Consider the following 14,971-nt stretch of genomic DNA (forward strand, 5'->3'; position numbering starts at 1 on the left):
GCTGTTTAACAAAGACTGACAAACTATGAGATTAATACCAAAACTTGCGGGTTTCCCACCCCAAAATGCTCAGAGGGCCTCCTGGCGCTGCCAGGAGCAGTTCCGCTCGCCTGTAAGGACAATAGTGGTTTATACTGGGGGGGGGGGGGGGGTGGGGAAACGGAGGAAGGGGGGGTACCAGAAAACCCCACCAAAGGGAAAAAAAAACTAAACAAGAGGAGAAGAAGGAGAGAGAAAAATTAATGTTCTTATGGAGAAATAATCGCAGTGAAAAAGCAATACGGGGGGGGGGGGGAGAAAGGAGAAAAATCTAAGCTGGATTGGGGAGGGGGTGGGAGGGTGGGGGGTTGGGGGTGGTGTATTTAGGGGGTTTCTATAGGATTCTGCCTGCAAAACCTCACCAAGTTTTGGGGGAGCGGCCCAAACCCCTCGGGAATTTTCCCAGGAGAGGAGCCACGTTTTGCCAAGGTAGGTACCGCTGTCGGGATTACACCTGGGCTGAAGAAGGGGGGCGAGGGGGGACACCCCCTAATTAATGTCTACGCTCTTGGGGCGACTACAAGAGTTTAGCATCAGAAGAGGTCTTTAAAACCCCCCCTGCACTGGCAGGTGCCTTTAGGAGGCTTTGAAGGAGGGTTGAGGGTTCCCTTGATCCCCTTTTAGGGGGACAACAGGCCGAGGGGTGGGGAGAAGCTGGAGAACCCCCGCTTTTCCCACGCTTTGAAATGAAAATTCCGGGTGAAATTTGCTGGGAGAATTTTCCGCGACGTGGGGAAAGGGAGAAAGGTGTGTGGGGAGGTGTGTGTATGGGGAGCAGAGAGGGGGCTGCCTTTAATTTGGGATCAGAGGAGGCGAGGGGAAGATTTCTGGGAGGTGTGGTGGGGGGAAGAGGTCTGGTTAACGCTAGGGGTGCTGGTTTGCTGGCATCAAACCTTTGGTGTCATCGGGAAGGAAAATTAAAACCGATTTCTTTCCTTTTTTTTTTTTTTTTTAAATTTTAAATTATTTTAAAGGATGTGGGAGGGGGTTAAAAATATGGAACAGGCCTAGTTCCTTCTATCCAGGCTTTTCTTATGGGTTAAGAAACTGCTACTGTAGCAGCTGCGAGGGAACACAATACAATAAATCAAGGAAAGGAGTTGGAAAAAGGGGAATAAAATTTAAGAGAGAAAGAGAGAGAGAAAAAATTAGAGGTCTAATGGGATTGGTTCAGTACAGTCATTTTATGGCTTCCACCTACACCTTGTACAAGCAGATTTGGGTTGGCTTCTTGTTTTTATGGCAGGTTTTAGAGGGGAAGGTAAATGTTGGAGCCTGCTCCTCACTAAAGTCTCCGTGCTGGTTTGGGGAAGGTGGGAAACTCTTTGCTCCGTGCAAAAGGCTTCTTCTCTTTGCTGGATGGAAAATTGCGTTTGGTTTAGGCGTGTCAAATGGTTTTGGGGATCGCACTAGGTGGGTTTGGGTTTATTGCTTTAAAACACAGGTTGGTTTTTCTGCTTGTCTGGGAATGCTATGGAAATGAGCCAGGAAAAGCGACTCTTCACCTTAAAATACCTGAAAAATCTCGAGGAATTGTGTCCGGGAAACTGCGGGACGTTCATTTTTGGCCATAATTGTTTATTGTTAGGAGAAACGGAGCAGTTTGTGAAATCTATTGATGCTATTTCCACGGAATTTTAATGCGAGGAGAAGCGCAGCTTTTCTCCGATCGCCTCTCCGCTCTGGCATTTAAATGCAATTAATTCAGGAGATACTTGACCAAAAAAAAAAAAAAAGTTCTGCCTTTTGAAATACCAAAAAAAAAAAAAAAAGTGTGTGTGTGTGTGTGTAAGAAAAAGAGAGAGAAGGGGGGAGGATGCTGTACTTTTAATCTCTCTAGCAACTGTAATTTTAAACGAAATCTCAACATGATGCTACCCTCATTAGTTCCGAATGAAGGTTCATTACCTAGACAGTATGAATATTTTATTGCTTTATATCCCTTTTTTCGGAAATGAAACGCCTTTGATCTTTTTCTCGGGTTGTAAAAAGAATTGCCTGTCATTAAAAAAAAAACCTGTCGTCCCATCTGCCTTTACATTCTGTATTTCTTTTCATCTGCTTCTTTCCCTTTTTTTTTCTCCTTCTTTTTTTTTTTTATCATCACGTATAAACCCAAACCTTGGTTGACCTCCAAGAACGAAAAATGGATTAAATCTTTCCGCTGCGTTATCAGAGAATAATTAGAAAGGTTTGAGGGTGGTGGGGGACGGCGTTCTGCTTTTAACCAGTGATTATTTGGATTCGAGTCTCGTTGTGCGCCTGTATTTAAATATTCAGCCCAGCAGCTGATTTTTATTTCTTTCTATCGGTAAAATAATGGCTGAGGTGGGGAGGAGAAGGTAGAAAAGTTTTAGTTTTTTTCCTCTCCTATCAGATCTTTGGACACTGAGCTGCTGCTTTAATTAATCGTCTTTCCTCTGAAGGGTGAATTTTTTCAACCGCCTTTTGATTAATTCTTGATCTCTCGAGTCACAAAACTTTGCGCCCCCTCTCCCTCTTCTCTTTTTTATTTTTTTCCTCCCCCAGAAGATAATTATGGCGGTAGGTGAAGATCTCTGACCGAGGAGGATGCATCTGTCTTCTATATGTACCCTGTAGATCCGAATTTGTGTAAAGGAAGTTGGGTCACAAATTCGTATCTAGGGGAATATGTAGTTGACACAAACACTACAGGTCACAATCCCAGAAGGCATTAAAAACAGCCCCCCCCCCGCCCCCCAAAAAAAGAAAAGAAATAAGGAAAAAAGAAAAAGCCACCCACACCCCCCAGACTCCTAAAAAAAAGGGTGAAAACAAGGGTGAAACCCGTTTTATAGCTGGAAAGAAATACTTTGGATTTGACCTTAGCTCAACTCCAGCGCTCCCGCGATAAACTTTATCATCACTTCGAGATAAAATCTGAGCTGGGAAAGAGGAAGGGGGGTGGGCGTGGGGGTCAGAGGGGCGTTATTGCTGCGATTTGAAAGCCACGATCCCACTATTGCTTTTAATTTTGTGTAATCTCAGCACTGACACAGAAAACAACAACCAAAATGAAAACAAACCAAAAAAAAAAAGTAATTACGTGTTTCTTTCGAGGAGCTTATTGCGCGTTTGGGGTTTAATCATGGATTTGAGGGATTGAGGCGGGGGGGAGGGTTGGGGGGTTGAGAAGCTGCTGGTTTGCTTTGGCTTTTAAAGCGCCTTTATTAGAAGAAGGGCGAGAAGATGCATTAGGACTTGGGCTAATTCGCTTTTGTAATTGTTCATCAAGTCCTTGATTTCTGGCTTGGAGGACGGGCTCCTGATTTGGATTTTGTTGTTTGGTTGGGTTTGGTGTTTTTTTTTTTTGTGTGTGTGTTTTGTTGTTTGTTGTTGTTGTTGTTTCCTTTTTTTCCCTATCGGTGCGTGGGAAAAGAGTCAATCTAGGAGCAGAGCTAAATGTGATTTAGGAGCCCGGGCACCCCGAATTAGCTGATGAATTTCTTATCGATCCCAAACAAGCCCTATTCATCTCTGCCAGGCTCGGGGCGCAATGTCCCTTTTTCCCTGTATCACCTTTAGCAGAGAATGAGATGCCCCCCCACATCCTCACAGCCCCCTCCCCCCCCCAAGAGGGACTGCTATGCATCATGTGCTGGGGCAGCAACTGGGAGCCGCAGCCACACACACCCCTGAAAAATCATTTTTACCTTCGATTTTAATTTTTTTTCGCTTTTGGGGGGATTTTTATTTTTTTCCACCCTCCTTTCCCTCCATTCCCCTCCGCCCCGAGACAAGACACACCCCCGAGGGGTGTGGGCCGGGGGGTTGTGTGCGTGTGGGGGGGGGATGCGGGGGGTCGGTTCTCGCCCGTGGGGCGCTGCGGAGCCCGGGACGCGACGGGGCCCATCGGGGCCGGGACCGGGAAGGCCGGAGGGGAACGGACGCCCCCGGTTGCCTCCCCGGGGATGCTGGGGGGCCCCGGGAGAGCCCGGGCTGGGCAGATTTCCTTATCCGGGGATCGCAGGGCACCTCGCCATTGGCCCGCGTTGTCACATGGACTCCAACTTTGTTCACTTGACAGTAAGTAGGAGGGTTTCACGAAACAGGAAAAGGAGTAAAGGGGGGGACAGGAATAAATTTTTAGGAGAGAGACATCTATATCTATATATTATTATTATTATTATCATTTTTTTCTCGTGTGTGCAATTCTAAGAAATTAATGGCCATGAGCTCGTTTTTGATCAACTCCAACTATGTGGACCCCAAGTTCCCACCCTGTGAAGAGTATTCCCACAGCGATTACCTTCCCAATCACTCGCCGGAATATTACAGCAGCCAGAGGCGAGAGAACACTTTCCAACATGAAGCGATGTACCAGCCACGATCAGCCTGCAAGGAGCAGCTCTACTCGTCCTGTCAGAGCTCCGGCCACCAAGCAGCGGTGTTATCCCCCCGGGGTCATGTCCATCCTCCGGCCGGACTGCAGAACCACATCTCTGAACCAAATCAGCCCTGCGAGCCGGTTACCCCCAGCCCACCACCACCCTCCTGCAGCCAAAACTCTCTGAACCAAAGCCCTTCCAATTCCTCTTGCAAAGAGCCGGTAGTTTACCCCTGGATGAAAAAAGTCCATGTAAGCACGGGTAAGTGAACTAAAGTGGCTTTGCTTTATACTGAGTAGCACCTCAAAGTCTTGTAGAAATCTTATTGCACCAGTTGTAAAATAACCATTCGTGGAGATTTACGATCGCCTGTTTGCAGAGCGGTATAATTACATCCTCCATAAATTTTTATTGCTCTGCTTGGCCATGTGCCTTTGAAGTCTCTGTTACCATCCTCCTCCAATTTCTTGCAGGCTACTTTCTCTCTCTCTCTCTCTTTTTTTTTTTTTTTTTAATGGCTGTTGAATCTTCATAAGTTAAGTTTTATGTTTTCGTAATTTGTATTTAAGTGGCGGGTCGAGTAAACTTTTACTGTTTTCCCTCCTCCTCACCCCCCCTTCTCTCTCTCTCTCTGGTTTTTTATTTATCTTTTTAGCCTGATATTAAATAAAAAGGAGGGTCTGTGCTTGCCTTTTTGCACGTGTTAGGGGCGAAATGTAAAGGTTTGGGGATTTTTGCGATGCTTAAGCAGAGGGCTGTGTTTATGTATAAGCATATATGTGGATGTCTAAGTGCAGATACACGCATAGAGGGCACGGAAAACGTTATCTGGGGGACCTTGTAAAAACCTTTGGGCAGGAATAGACGTCAAAGAGATGAGGATGGAGGTGGAGATTTTGGGGGTATTTTTAGCAGGTTTGCGGTGTATTTTTTGGAAGCATTTCCCTAACACCGACACCCAAAGAATGTGTGATGCTTTTTTGTTGTTGTTGTTGTTGTTGTTGTTGAGGGGGTGAAAGGACGCATTAAAGGAACAGCTCAGTAATTCTTCTGCTTCTTTTTTTTTTTTTTCCCCCTTTTCTGTTTTCCTCCTTTGTGTTTGTTCAGTAAACCCCAATTACTCAGGAGGGGAACCGAAACGCTCCCGCACAGCCTACACCAGGCAGCAAGTCCTGGAGCTGGAGAAGGAATTTCACTATAACCGTTATCTCACCCGGAGACGCAGGGTCGAGATCGCCCATTCCCTCTGCCTCTCCGAACGCCAGATCAAAATCTGGTTCCAGAACCGGAGGATGAAATGGAAAAAAGACCACAAGTTACCAAATACCAAGATCAGGTCTAATTCTTCCAGCTCCTCTACCAGCCTGCAGATCCCACAAGGAGGATCTCAAACCCGATCCCATGGACCAGCCACCAGCCTATAACTATTCCTGGGGTGGATGAAGGGATGGGATAGATGGATGGATGGATGGATGGATGGATGGATGGATGGATGGATGGATGGGTGGATGGATGGATGGAGCAAGCGTGTTTGTGGCATGAGGTTGTGTGTGTGTGTTTAGGGGACACATGAGGATATTTTTTTGTGTTAAATGCTCCAAGTAGCAGAGGGGAAGGAGGGCTGCTCTTTATTTATAGGGGGAACAGAGGGAGGCTCAGCTGCAACAAAGCAGAGCGGTGCTGTTGTGCCTCTCTTCCATTAAAAGGAGGCTGTAGATAGTAGTTTTCAGATTTGGCTAAGATGGATCCTTGTTTCATCTTTAATCACGCCAAGCTCTGCCCCATTTGTCATGTTTACTCTCCCGTACAAAGGATGGACCTTATGTCTGCTATTACCTCGACAACCAGCGCTCACTTTAATAAATGAGGCTCAGTTTCTTCAAGACGAACTGGATTTTCTCCCCCCCCCCTCCCCAGCATCCCACCCCACCTCCCCTTTTTGTCTTTTTTTTTCCCTCCTCTTTTTATTTTCTCGCCAACCATCCAAAACCACAAAGTTTGTGCTCCGCCATCCCCAAACCACCACAGTTCTACCACAGATTTGAGATGGAGAGAGGAAAGAAAAGAAAAAAAAAAGTCTGAAATCAGATCCAAACCCAATGCAAAATCCCCACAGGGAATGGACTAGGAACGGGGGTGAGGGGAGGGCGGAGGGGGGGTGGGGGGGCTCGGACACTGGTTGTGTGTGGGAGTAAGGAAAGGGGGACACTCTGGAAAATAAAAAAGAAGGAAAATTAGGTCAAGTGGATGGTGACAAAGAAAGCAAGAGAATGGAGAGTGATGTAGGAACCCCCTACCCCTGCCATTTTATTTTTGAGTCCAGCAGGTTAATTGTGAGTCTGGGGAAGGGGAGGGGGGTGGGGAGAGGGGGGAGCGAGGGGTTTTAGGTTAGAAACTGGGTGATAACAGTGGCACCTGGCCTCATCCCACCCCAGCCCAGGGTAAGGGGTGGCGGTGGGGAGCTCCTCTCCCACTGTCTAGCCCAGTCCTGTACTGAAAATGTGAATTATGGATGGGGGGGTGAGGGTTCGCCCCTCTCGGGGTGGGGAGGGGCGAGTATGGGGTAAGATTGGGGTTTGGGGAGGCTCCCCCAAACCCCCCTAACCGGCTTGGCTGCTCCGTCCTCTCCCTTTGTCCTTCGGGATGTGCAGATTTTACCTGTAAATAGCAGAGAAAAGGAACAACAAGAAGCCTAATTGGAAATAAATCTCTTTTTTTTTTCATTGTGACTGTGACCTTGAGTGGTTATTTTTTTTGTTGGGGAGGGGGTGTGGGGGGAGGTGGTGTTGTCTTATTGTTCTGTGTGAGAAAAAAAAAGAACCAACACAACCTATTTTAAAGAAATTAATTAAAAAGCAGGTTTCTTACAGGCATTTCTGTTGTCAGTGGCCCAGCCTCAACTCCCTAATGAAAACAAAAGATGTTTGACTGGGGTCTATCAGCCTTAAGTACTGTTAAGCCGCACATATGATGATTTATTTGTTCTAAGCAGATATTAATATGCTCATCCCAAACTGGGCTCAGACAAAACCAGAAGCACTCATTAGTGCTTTGCTTTGCTGTAAGGAATGGGCTGGAGCGATGGATTTCTCTAGAGAGACCTCTCTCTTTAAGCACACCACCCCTCCTTCTCCTCCTCCTCCTCCTCCTCTTTCCCTCGCCCCAAAATCTCCTTCTCCAAGGTAGTTAATGCATTAATGAGTCTAATTTTTGCACAGATGTTTCTCGGTGTTTGCAGGTTTTCTGTGTATTTTGATATTACAAAGGAGCTGGCTCCTGCGATAGCTCATGGCCTGACAAGCAAATAGATAATCAAGAAGACAAATGGCTTCTTTTGTGAGCCCCAGCTCTTGTATTAATTTTCATTTTCTTTCTCATAGAAAGTATCGAAAATAACCACTCAGGACGAAATAACATTCCAGTTCTAAGTTAGAAATAAAGAAGGTGGAAAAAAAAAAAAAAAGAGTGTTGTACTCAGAGGGGGGTTTCATGGTGGGAAGGAGGAGGAAACCTCCTCCAGCAGCTGAAAAAAATCATCATTTTCTTCTGCTCGCCTCGAAAATAAACCGGGTTTTGCTTATTTGTTCAATGGCCACGGAATTCTTCGAGTTCCCCTAAGCCCGACCGAAATATTTCCCTCTTCGTTATTCAGAAACAAAGGCAGGGCTCGAAATATTTAAATGGGGGGAGTGTGTGTTTGTGTGTTGTTCCTAAGTCACTGCGTAGCCACCTTGCAAATAAAGTGTCCCCCAAAGTCTCCCCTGCCCCCAGCTCGAACAAAAGGCCTCGTTTCTTTCTTTTTTTTTTTCTTCCTATTGCCATTTTAATACTTTAAAATAATATTAATGCAGTCACATGGCGCAGATGTTACAGGAGAAATGGATTTCTGGGTGTATTTGGAGTTAATTATGGTGGTTTTAGAGGTGGTAACAGCAAACCTTTAAAGTATCCTTTTTTTTTTTTTTTTTTGTCTGTGTGTCGTTCACAGGCGAGGTGGCAGGGGCTGTATTTTATTGTAATGCCTAAAGATTGGGGTGTTTTGTTGTTGTTGTTGTTGCATTTTATTTTACTGTTTGTGTCTTTGATCTGCTGGGGGTTGTAAAGAGGGTGTTATTTTCAAGATAGTACTTCGAAGAATGACCAAAAATCGTTCTTTTTTTTTTTTTTAAACTTCTTCCTTAAAAAAAACCCACAAAAAACAAAACCCAAAAAACATATGCTTCCAGGAATGCGGGGTCTATAGAGGGAAATCAAAGCTGGAAAGTATGAATAGAATAGAAGGGGGAGAAAAGAAGATTTCTATAGGACCTAAAAGTTCACAGCCATTATAAGCAGACAGAAGCCAAGAAAAATGCGAGAATTATACAGAAAATCATTAATCACTTCTTTTCTTTAAATACTTATCCTTTTCCCATTGTTATTCAACAGCAAATCTCCGCAGACCGTCTGTTGGGAAAAAAGCACCCGGAGTCCTACCAGAATCTTCCGAGGGAAAAAATAATAATATTAATAATAAAATCTGGATCGTAAAGGTGAAAGCTTTGTTTTTGGGGGAGAAAAACCAAAAGCAAACACATCTCCCCAAAGCCATCTCCCCCCCTCCTTCCCCAGACCTCTCACTTTGGAAGAAACCACCCAAACCATGAGGGCCGACTCTGGGGCGTTGGAAAAAGGATGTGGGAGCGAACCAGGTAACAGAGCTGCTCTCTTGGCATGCATTTCTGATCGGTTTATTGCCTCCTTTCAGGGGAACGCGAAAGGGAAAAAAAAAGAAAAAAAGCAGAAAAGGAAAAAAAAAGAGTAAAAAAAAGAGGGCAGAAAGCAAAAAGCCACGTGAAGTCCTGTGCGGGTTATTGGGGTTTTTTTTCTGTTTTTCTTGTTTTATTTTGACCGATGTGGGCGAGGGGAGCGGGCAGAGAAACTTTGCAGGCGGTTTGTTTGTGGCGAGAGGACTTTGGCTTTCCTTTTCTCTCTCCTCCTCTTCCTCCTCCTCGATTTGGGGCTTTGCGGTTTGGGGGCTTGGCCCTGCGGAGTTTTGGTGTGGGAACCCCGGGCAGGGCGGCGGAGAGGCTGTGGGGTCCTACTCGTGGCGGGGTTTTAGGGCTACGCTTCTTGAGTCCTTTTCTGCAATGATTTTTTTTCCTTCTTCCTCCCACTCCCCTTTTATTTTGCGAGGAAATTCTCCTTGCCCGGTTTGGGGAGGGATTGGCAGTGTCCCAAAGGGGACAGATCATCAGGAGTGCGGGTGACCTGGGGGTGTCTTTGTCCTATGATTATCGGTATCCCCGGGTGCGGTTATCCCGGGTTAAGGATATCCCGCGGGGCCCGTGTATCTTTGTCCCAGGACTGGGGGTGTCTTGGAGGTGCTTGGTGCTTCGTGGTGGTTGTTTCCTCATCACGGGAATTGTTGTGGGGATACTGTGACTAAAAAAAAAAAATAAAAAAAAAAAGAGGTCTAAAAATTAGGGAGACAAAATCCAGCGCTGGCACGCCTGGATCGGGGAATAGAGTTCACGCAGAGGACACGTTTTCTAGGCGATTAGCTGTGTATTGCAGCCGGGGACTGACCTCGCAAACCCCTTGACCTCTCCGAGGCTGGACATTGTGCTGGGCAACCGCTCAACCCGCAGTTCAGCAAAACTTTGCGTGTGCGGGGTCCTGCCGACCCCGGCCCTCACCGCGGGCTTGCCCGAGGAACCAGCACTGGGAGAAGGTGTGGGGGAAAGAAAGGAGTGGAGAGAGGATTTGGATTTGGGTTTATTTCTGCTTTTCTCACGGTTTAGTTTGTCTTTTTCCAAGTCTGGGCCCGACAAATGTTTTCTTCTCTGATTTCCCTCCCCAAGACCTCGGTGTTTGCTTGGGGTTTTGGCTTCTTTGTAGGAAAGAGAAAAGAAAGGAGAGAAGGAGGGAGGTGTGTGTGGGACTCTGTCGTATTTGGACTCTGAAGAGTGATCTGTCTGCTCTTGGCTTCACACAAATAATTTGGGGAAAAACCGATAGACCGAAGACCTCCGGACCCGCCGCCACGTCCCTCATCCCATATCTCATCTCGCTTCTTATTTTCAGAAATTCCTTTGTTTCCGAGAGTCCTTCTCCATCCTCACCCCCCTCCTACCCTCCCCCCGCACCTCCTCCCACTTCTCCCCTGCCCACGGCTCTCTCAAAAGCCTTTCTGTGCCTAGCTGCAGCGCGGAGCTGCGCGGAGAGGCGCGGAGCACCCTGTCGGCCAGGGTGGCCTTTCCCTAGGACCCCAGAGGTGGGACCCTCACCTTAGAGACCCCCAACAACGGGCCGCTGAACCCTTTTTTTATGTCTCGGTCCCAAAATTGGACCAAAAAAGGGGGGGTTGTGTGAGAAAAATCTCGTGTAACAACCCAAGGGAGATGTAGTTAGTAGAAAGAAAGTGGGTGTGTGGGGGGAAATAAATATATATTCATGGATATGAGGAGGGGAAGGGGGTCTGCCTGGTATGGGGAGCCGGGAAAGGAGGGGGTTCTGCCGCCCCGGTATAACGCTGGGTTGCTTTAAAGCTGGTCCGAGCGGGTTGGGAGTTTCTCAGCCCCGGTGACAGATTTATGATCCGCAATAAGAACGGCGTGTTTAAATCCGTAAATCAATCTCGCTTTCTCACTATATAAACGTTCATTTTCTCTTTAGAAAGCAACCGGCTTTGATCACGGCACCTCGGAGGGCGAAGCTGCGGTTTATGGCCGTGTTTCCGACCCTTTGAACTGGGGGCTTTTAAAAAAAAAAAGAAAGAAAGAAAAAAAAAATCCGCAAACCAAAATGGGTACTTCTTTTGCATGAAACAAACCCAAAAATGCCAGCGGAGGTGCAGAAAAAAGGGATCAGCCCCGTTTGCTGCTCTGTCCCTTTTATTTTATCTTCCCCCCCACACACACACCTTTTAAAATTTATTTATTTATTCACCCGGCTTCATTCACAAGAACACCTCGTTTTTTGACTAAGAAAAAGAAAAAAATGGAAGTGGTTGTGTGAAGTGAAAGTTGAGGCTTCTGAACTGACCTGAAGTTGCCTCAATAAACATCCACCACCACCACCTTTCCCCAAAGTTGCCTCCCTCCTGGAACACACCCCCCTCCCCAAAGCTATGGGAGCCGTTTTTAAAACCAGCTTTTCCCCCCACCCTTCCCCAGTTTCCTCCCACACCTTGACCAAACGTCTCTCTTCCACAACCACTTTCACTCGATAAAATCGATTCAGAAATAATCGAGGGCTTTTGAAAATGAAGCGTTTCCCCGCTCGCTCCTTGCTGGCCGGGGGTGGGGGGCCTAGAGCACCCCCCACCCCCTCCAGTCCTCTAGAGCCGCGTTAAATTGGGGAAACCCCCACTTTTAGGCTTTCTTTTTAGTGATTTTTTGGTTTAATCCGAGCTCCCTCCAGGCTTTACCTGTGAAACGTTTCCCTGATGAGCTCTTTTCTGGCTGGTGGGGGGAGCCCAGACACTCCCCAGCTCCCCTCAGATCGGTTTAGAAGGGGGAAACTCCCACTTTTAGAGTTTTTGTAGTCATTTTTATGTTTAATTCGAGTTCCCTCCAGGCTTTACCCGCGCAGCTGGGGGGTTCTCCGTGGGCATTCAGCGGTGCTGGGGTGCTGTAGTGAGGCAGGGGTGGAGATGCTCTGCCCTGGCGTGTGCCGCCCCCCCCCCCGGCCCCCCCCGGCACTGGGAAAACTGGAATCTCTGGGATATGGTCCTGAGGGTTTCATGCTCCACCCTCTGCCCCACTCTCTGCCTTTCCTCGGGTGCCAGTTTCCCCGTGTGGCCGGGCCGTGGGGACCCCCCCGCGTTGGTTCTGCCAGCGCGGTGCCAGGACTGCCAGCTCCGCGGCTGCTCCGCGGCCTTTCCCAGCCGCTCCCCTTTGTTGTTCATTCTTTTTTCTTTCTTTTTTTTTTTTCCCCTTTTCTTTCCAGGATCCTTGTACTTGGCAGCTTTCCTCAGAGTCAAAATTGGATTTTTTTTTTTTTTTTAATGCAATAAAGACCGGCCAAACAATAACAGCAGCGAGGAGAAAAAAAAAAAAAGGAAAAAAAAAAAGCCTGGAAGTGAGGCAAAGGGAGGGCTAAAACCAGGAGTAAAAATGTTCTCAGCTGGTTTAAACTGGGAAACAGTTGTGCTATTCACTACAAGATTGTAAGAAAAATCTCAGTGTGAGGAGAGGAAAACAAAATAACCAAACCAAAACACCAAAACCACACAACACAAGAAGCTCGATGTGGCTTAGCTGAGCCAAAGTCCAGCAAAGCCTAACCCCAGGGAAGGTTTAGAGCAGGGTTTAAGTGCTCCCAGCTCCAGGAGGGGTTTAGAGCAGGGTTAAAATGCTCCCAGCTCAAGACAGGAAAGGTTTAGAGCGGAGTTTAAACACTTTCTGCTCCAAGGAAGGCTCAGAGCAGGGCTAAAATTCTCCCAGCTCCATGCAGGAAACGTACAAAGCAGGGTTTAAATACTCCCAGCTCCAGCCAGGAGAAAGGATGAAGAAACAGCCCCCAAATCGTGCCCTTTATTAGAGAAGAGGCTCAGAGGTGGGTGCCCTGAGCCTATCCTCACCCCATGTTAGCCCGGCCGTGCCAGGCAACCCTGGGCAGTTGGGGGGATCTCTGTCCATCCAGAAAAGCTTGGTTCAGTTCGAAACTTCTTTAACAAAAAATCCTGTTCCGGTGGAAGGTCACAGTGGTCCTTTGAGTATGAAACTGAGAGACCCCCTTCCCCCTTCCCCATCACGTGATTCATTAAATAATTAATGCAGAGGTTGCAGAATAGATATGTATTCGTCAGGAAAATCGCAGACATGGTCTCCTTGTGTCTGACGTGAAATTCAACTGTCCTTTAAAAAACAAGCCTATAGCTGAGGGAAAGGAAAAAAAAAAAAGGGAAAAAAAAAGAGGGAGAGAAAGAGCGAGAGGGAGAGAGAGAAAAGAGGGGGAGAGGAGGAGAGAGGGAGAGGAGTCTGCAATAAAACAATTCTCAGGAACCACGAAGCCACGCCGAGGGCTGGATTATTGTAAGTAGCAGGGGCTTCCCAATTCTGAGCGTGTCTATATGTCCATGTAAATTTATTGTTTGTTATTAATGTTATTGTCGTAAAATGTGACAAATCGCCGTCTTCATTTCCTCCCATTTCTCTTCACTCGGTGGTATGTGTGTTTATACCCATCGAGGCATTTCATTGATATTTTTAGGAATATTCCTCTCTCTCTCTCTCTCTCTCCCTCTCCCTCTCCTTGCAACCTTCCTTTTTTTTCCCCCCCTCTCCTTCTCTCTTCCCCCTTTCTTGATTTATTACAATAAACATGTCAGCAGCAGCGCGGCTGCCATTGTGTGTGTGTTTGGGAGCGAGTTGTGTTGTTTATAGTGGTGTCCAAGATAAATCATTTCTCGAGTGAAAATGATGTGCGAGCGATGATATTTTAGAGCGAGGATCTCTCTCTCTCTCTCTCTCTCTTTGCCCCACTCCCTGGAGTTGATTATTTCAGGCGATTTACAGTAATAGATCAGCAGCTAATATGAAAGCTCTGTAGCTGGGGGTCTTAAATTACAGCATCTGTGATTACCAATTAAGGAGAGATTTGTATAAATTTGGGAATGCGGGAACGCCTCGTTGGCATATAAACCTAGGAAAAGAGCATGACCTTAATAGCAAAATTACAGCTCGGAGTCCTGCGTTGCAGCATCCCCTTTATCAACGATAACTCATTTACTCCCCAGCTCCCTCCTCTCCCCAGTCTTCGACTGGATTCCTCACTGGAGAACAGGCGCAGGTTGCTCTAGCAAAGCAAAGAGATTTCTGGAGATGCCCGATTTTAAATCAAACACACGAATGAGACTTAAAGCGCAAAAATGTAACAGATTGCATCAGGAAAGCTGCAAAGTAGCTGCCTCTGAGAGAGGCACACTCTGGTCCCGGGCAGGGAGGGGAGCTCGCCCATCAAAAGCAGAACAATAGGGATGTGTGGGAACTGGGGCGCTGCCGAGGGACCCCAGCAGACCCCTTCCCTCCTATAACCACTGACAGAAAGGGGGATAAATTCATTGCGGATGCTTCGTTCTGCTTTTCTAGCGGGAGGATAAAGTTTGTGAGGTTTTTCTAAAGCGCCCGAATCTCAAAAGGCTGAGGAGGTGATGGATGGAGAGAGCTTCTGATGCTGAAAGTTGGAGACGGTGCTCTAAGGAATGTTTTTTAGGAGCCGGGCCTGTTATATCTCAGTGAAAAAAAAAAATAGCTCCGAGGAGAAATAACACTAAAATTATGCTTAAATAGCAGCAGAACCTGGCCGGCAGCTGTTAACCTTTGTAGTGATTCCTCAGTGAAATGCAGCTGAGCTCTAGCCGGGAACTCTCATCCAAGACACTGAGGTTAGGGAGCGAAGACGGAGCTTTGGGGACGAGCTGTGTGCCCCAAAGAGGGGACACCGATACCTATTTCACTGCCAGCGCGGCGAGCGAATACTCCGCGGAGAACAAGGGAGGTCAGGCACTGCCCTTTCCTTCCCATCTCCAAACTGGACCGAATTGGTCCTAGCCGGGAGTGTTGAAAGGGAAGGAGGAAGTGGGAGATGGCGTTTTT

The 14,971-nt window shown here is 47.1% G+C and overlaps 1 protein-coding gene across 2 annotated transcripts; it reads left to right on the forward strand.

Moving 5' to 3' along the window:
- Positions 1-424: 424 nt before the first annotated feature.
- Positions 425-5,873, forward strand: HOXB4 (homeobox B4). 2 transcript variants are annotated; one of them, XM_054396536.1, is made up of 3 exons: positions 425-468; positions 4,220-4,649; positions 5,496-5,873. In XM_054396536.1, exons 2-3 carry the CDS (start codon positions 4,226-4,228, stop codon positions 5,810-5,812), a joined length of 741 nt encoding a protein of 246 aa, XP_054252511.1. In that variant the 5' UTR covers positions 425-468; positions 4,220-4,225; the 3' UTR covers positions 5,813-5,873. The 2 variants fall into 2 exon arrangements, with proteins under 2 accessions (XP_054252511.1, XP_054252512.1); XM_054396537.1 differs by lacking the exon at positions 425-468 and adding an exon at positions 4,045-4,086.
- The last annotated feature ends 9,098 nt before the right edge of the window (positions 5,874-14,971 follow it).

The sequence above is a fragment of the Indicator indicator genome, chromosome 37, assembly GCF_027791375.1.
Source record: "Indicator indicator isolate 239-I01 chromosome 37, UM_Iind_1.1, whole genome shotgun sequence".
NCBI classification, from domain to species: Eukaryota; Metazoa; Chordata; class Aves; order Piciformes; family Indicatoridae; genus Indicator; species Indicator indicator.

Coding starts and splice junctions, on each gene's coding strand:
- HOXB4 (XM_054396537.1), top strand. CDS start 4,060: ATGGACTCCAACTTTGTTCACTTGACA. Junction 4,087..4,219: donor CCAACTTTGTTCACTTGACA/GTAAGTAGGAGG, acceptor TGCAATTCTAAG/AAATTAATGGCCATGAGCTC. Junction 4,650..5,495: donor AAAAGTCCATGTAAGCACGG/GTAAGTGAACTA, acceptor GTGTTTGTTCAG/TAAACCCCAATTACTCAGGA.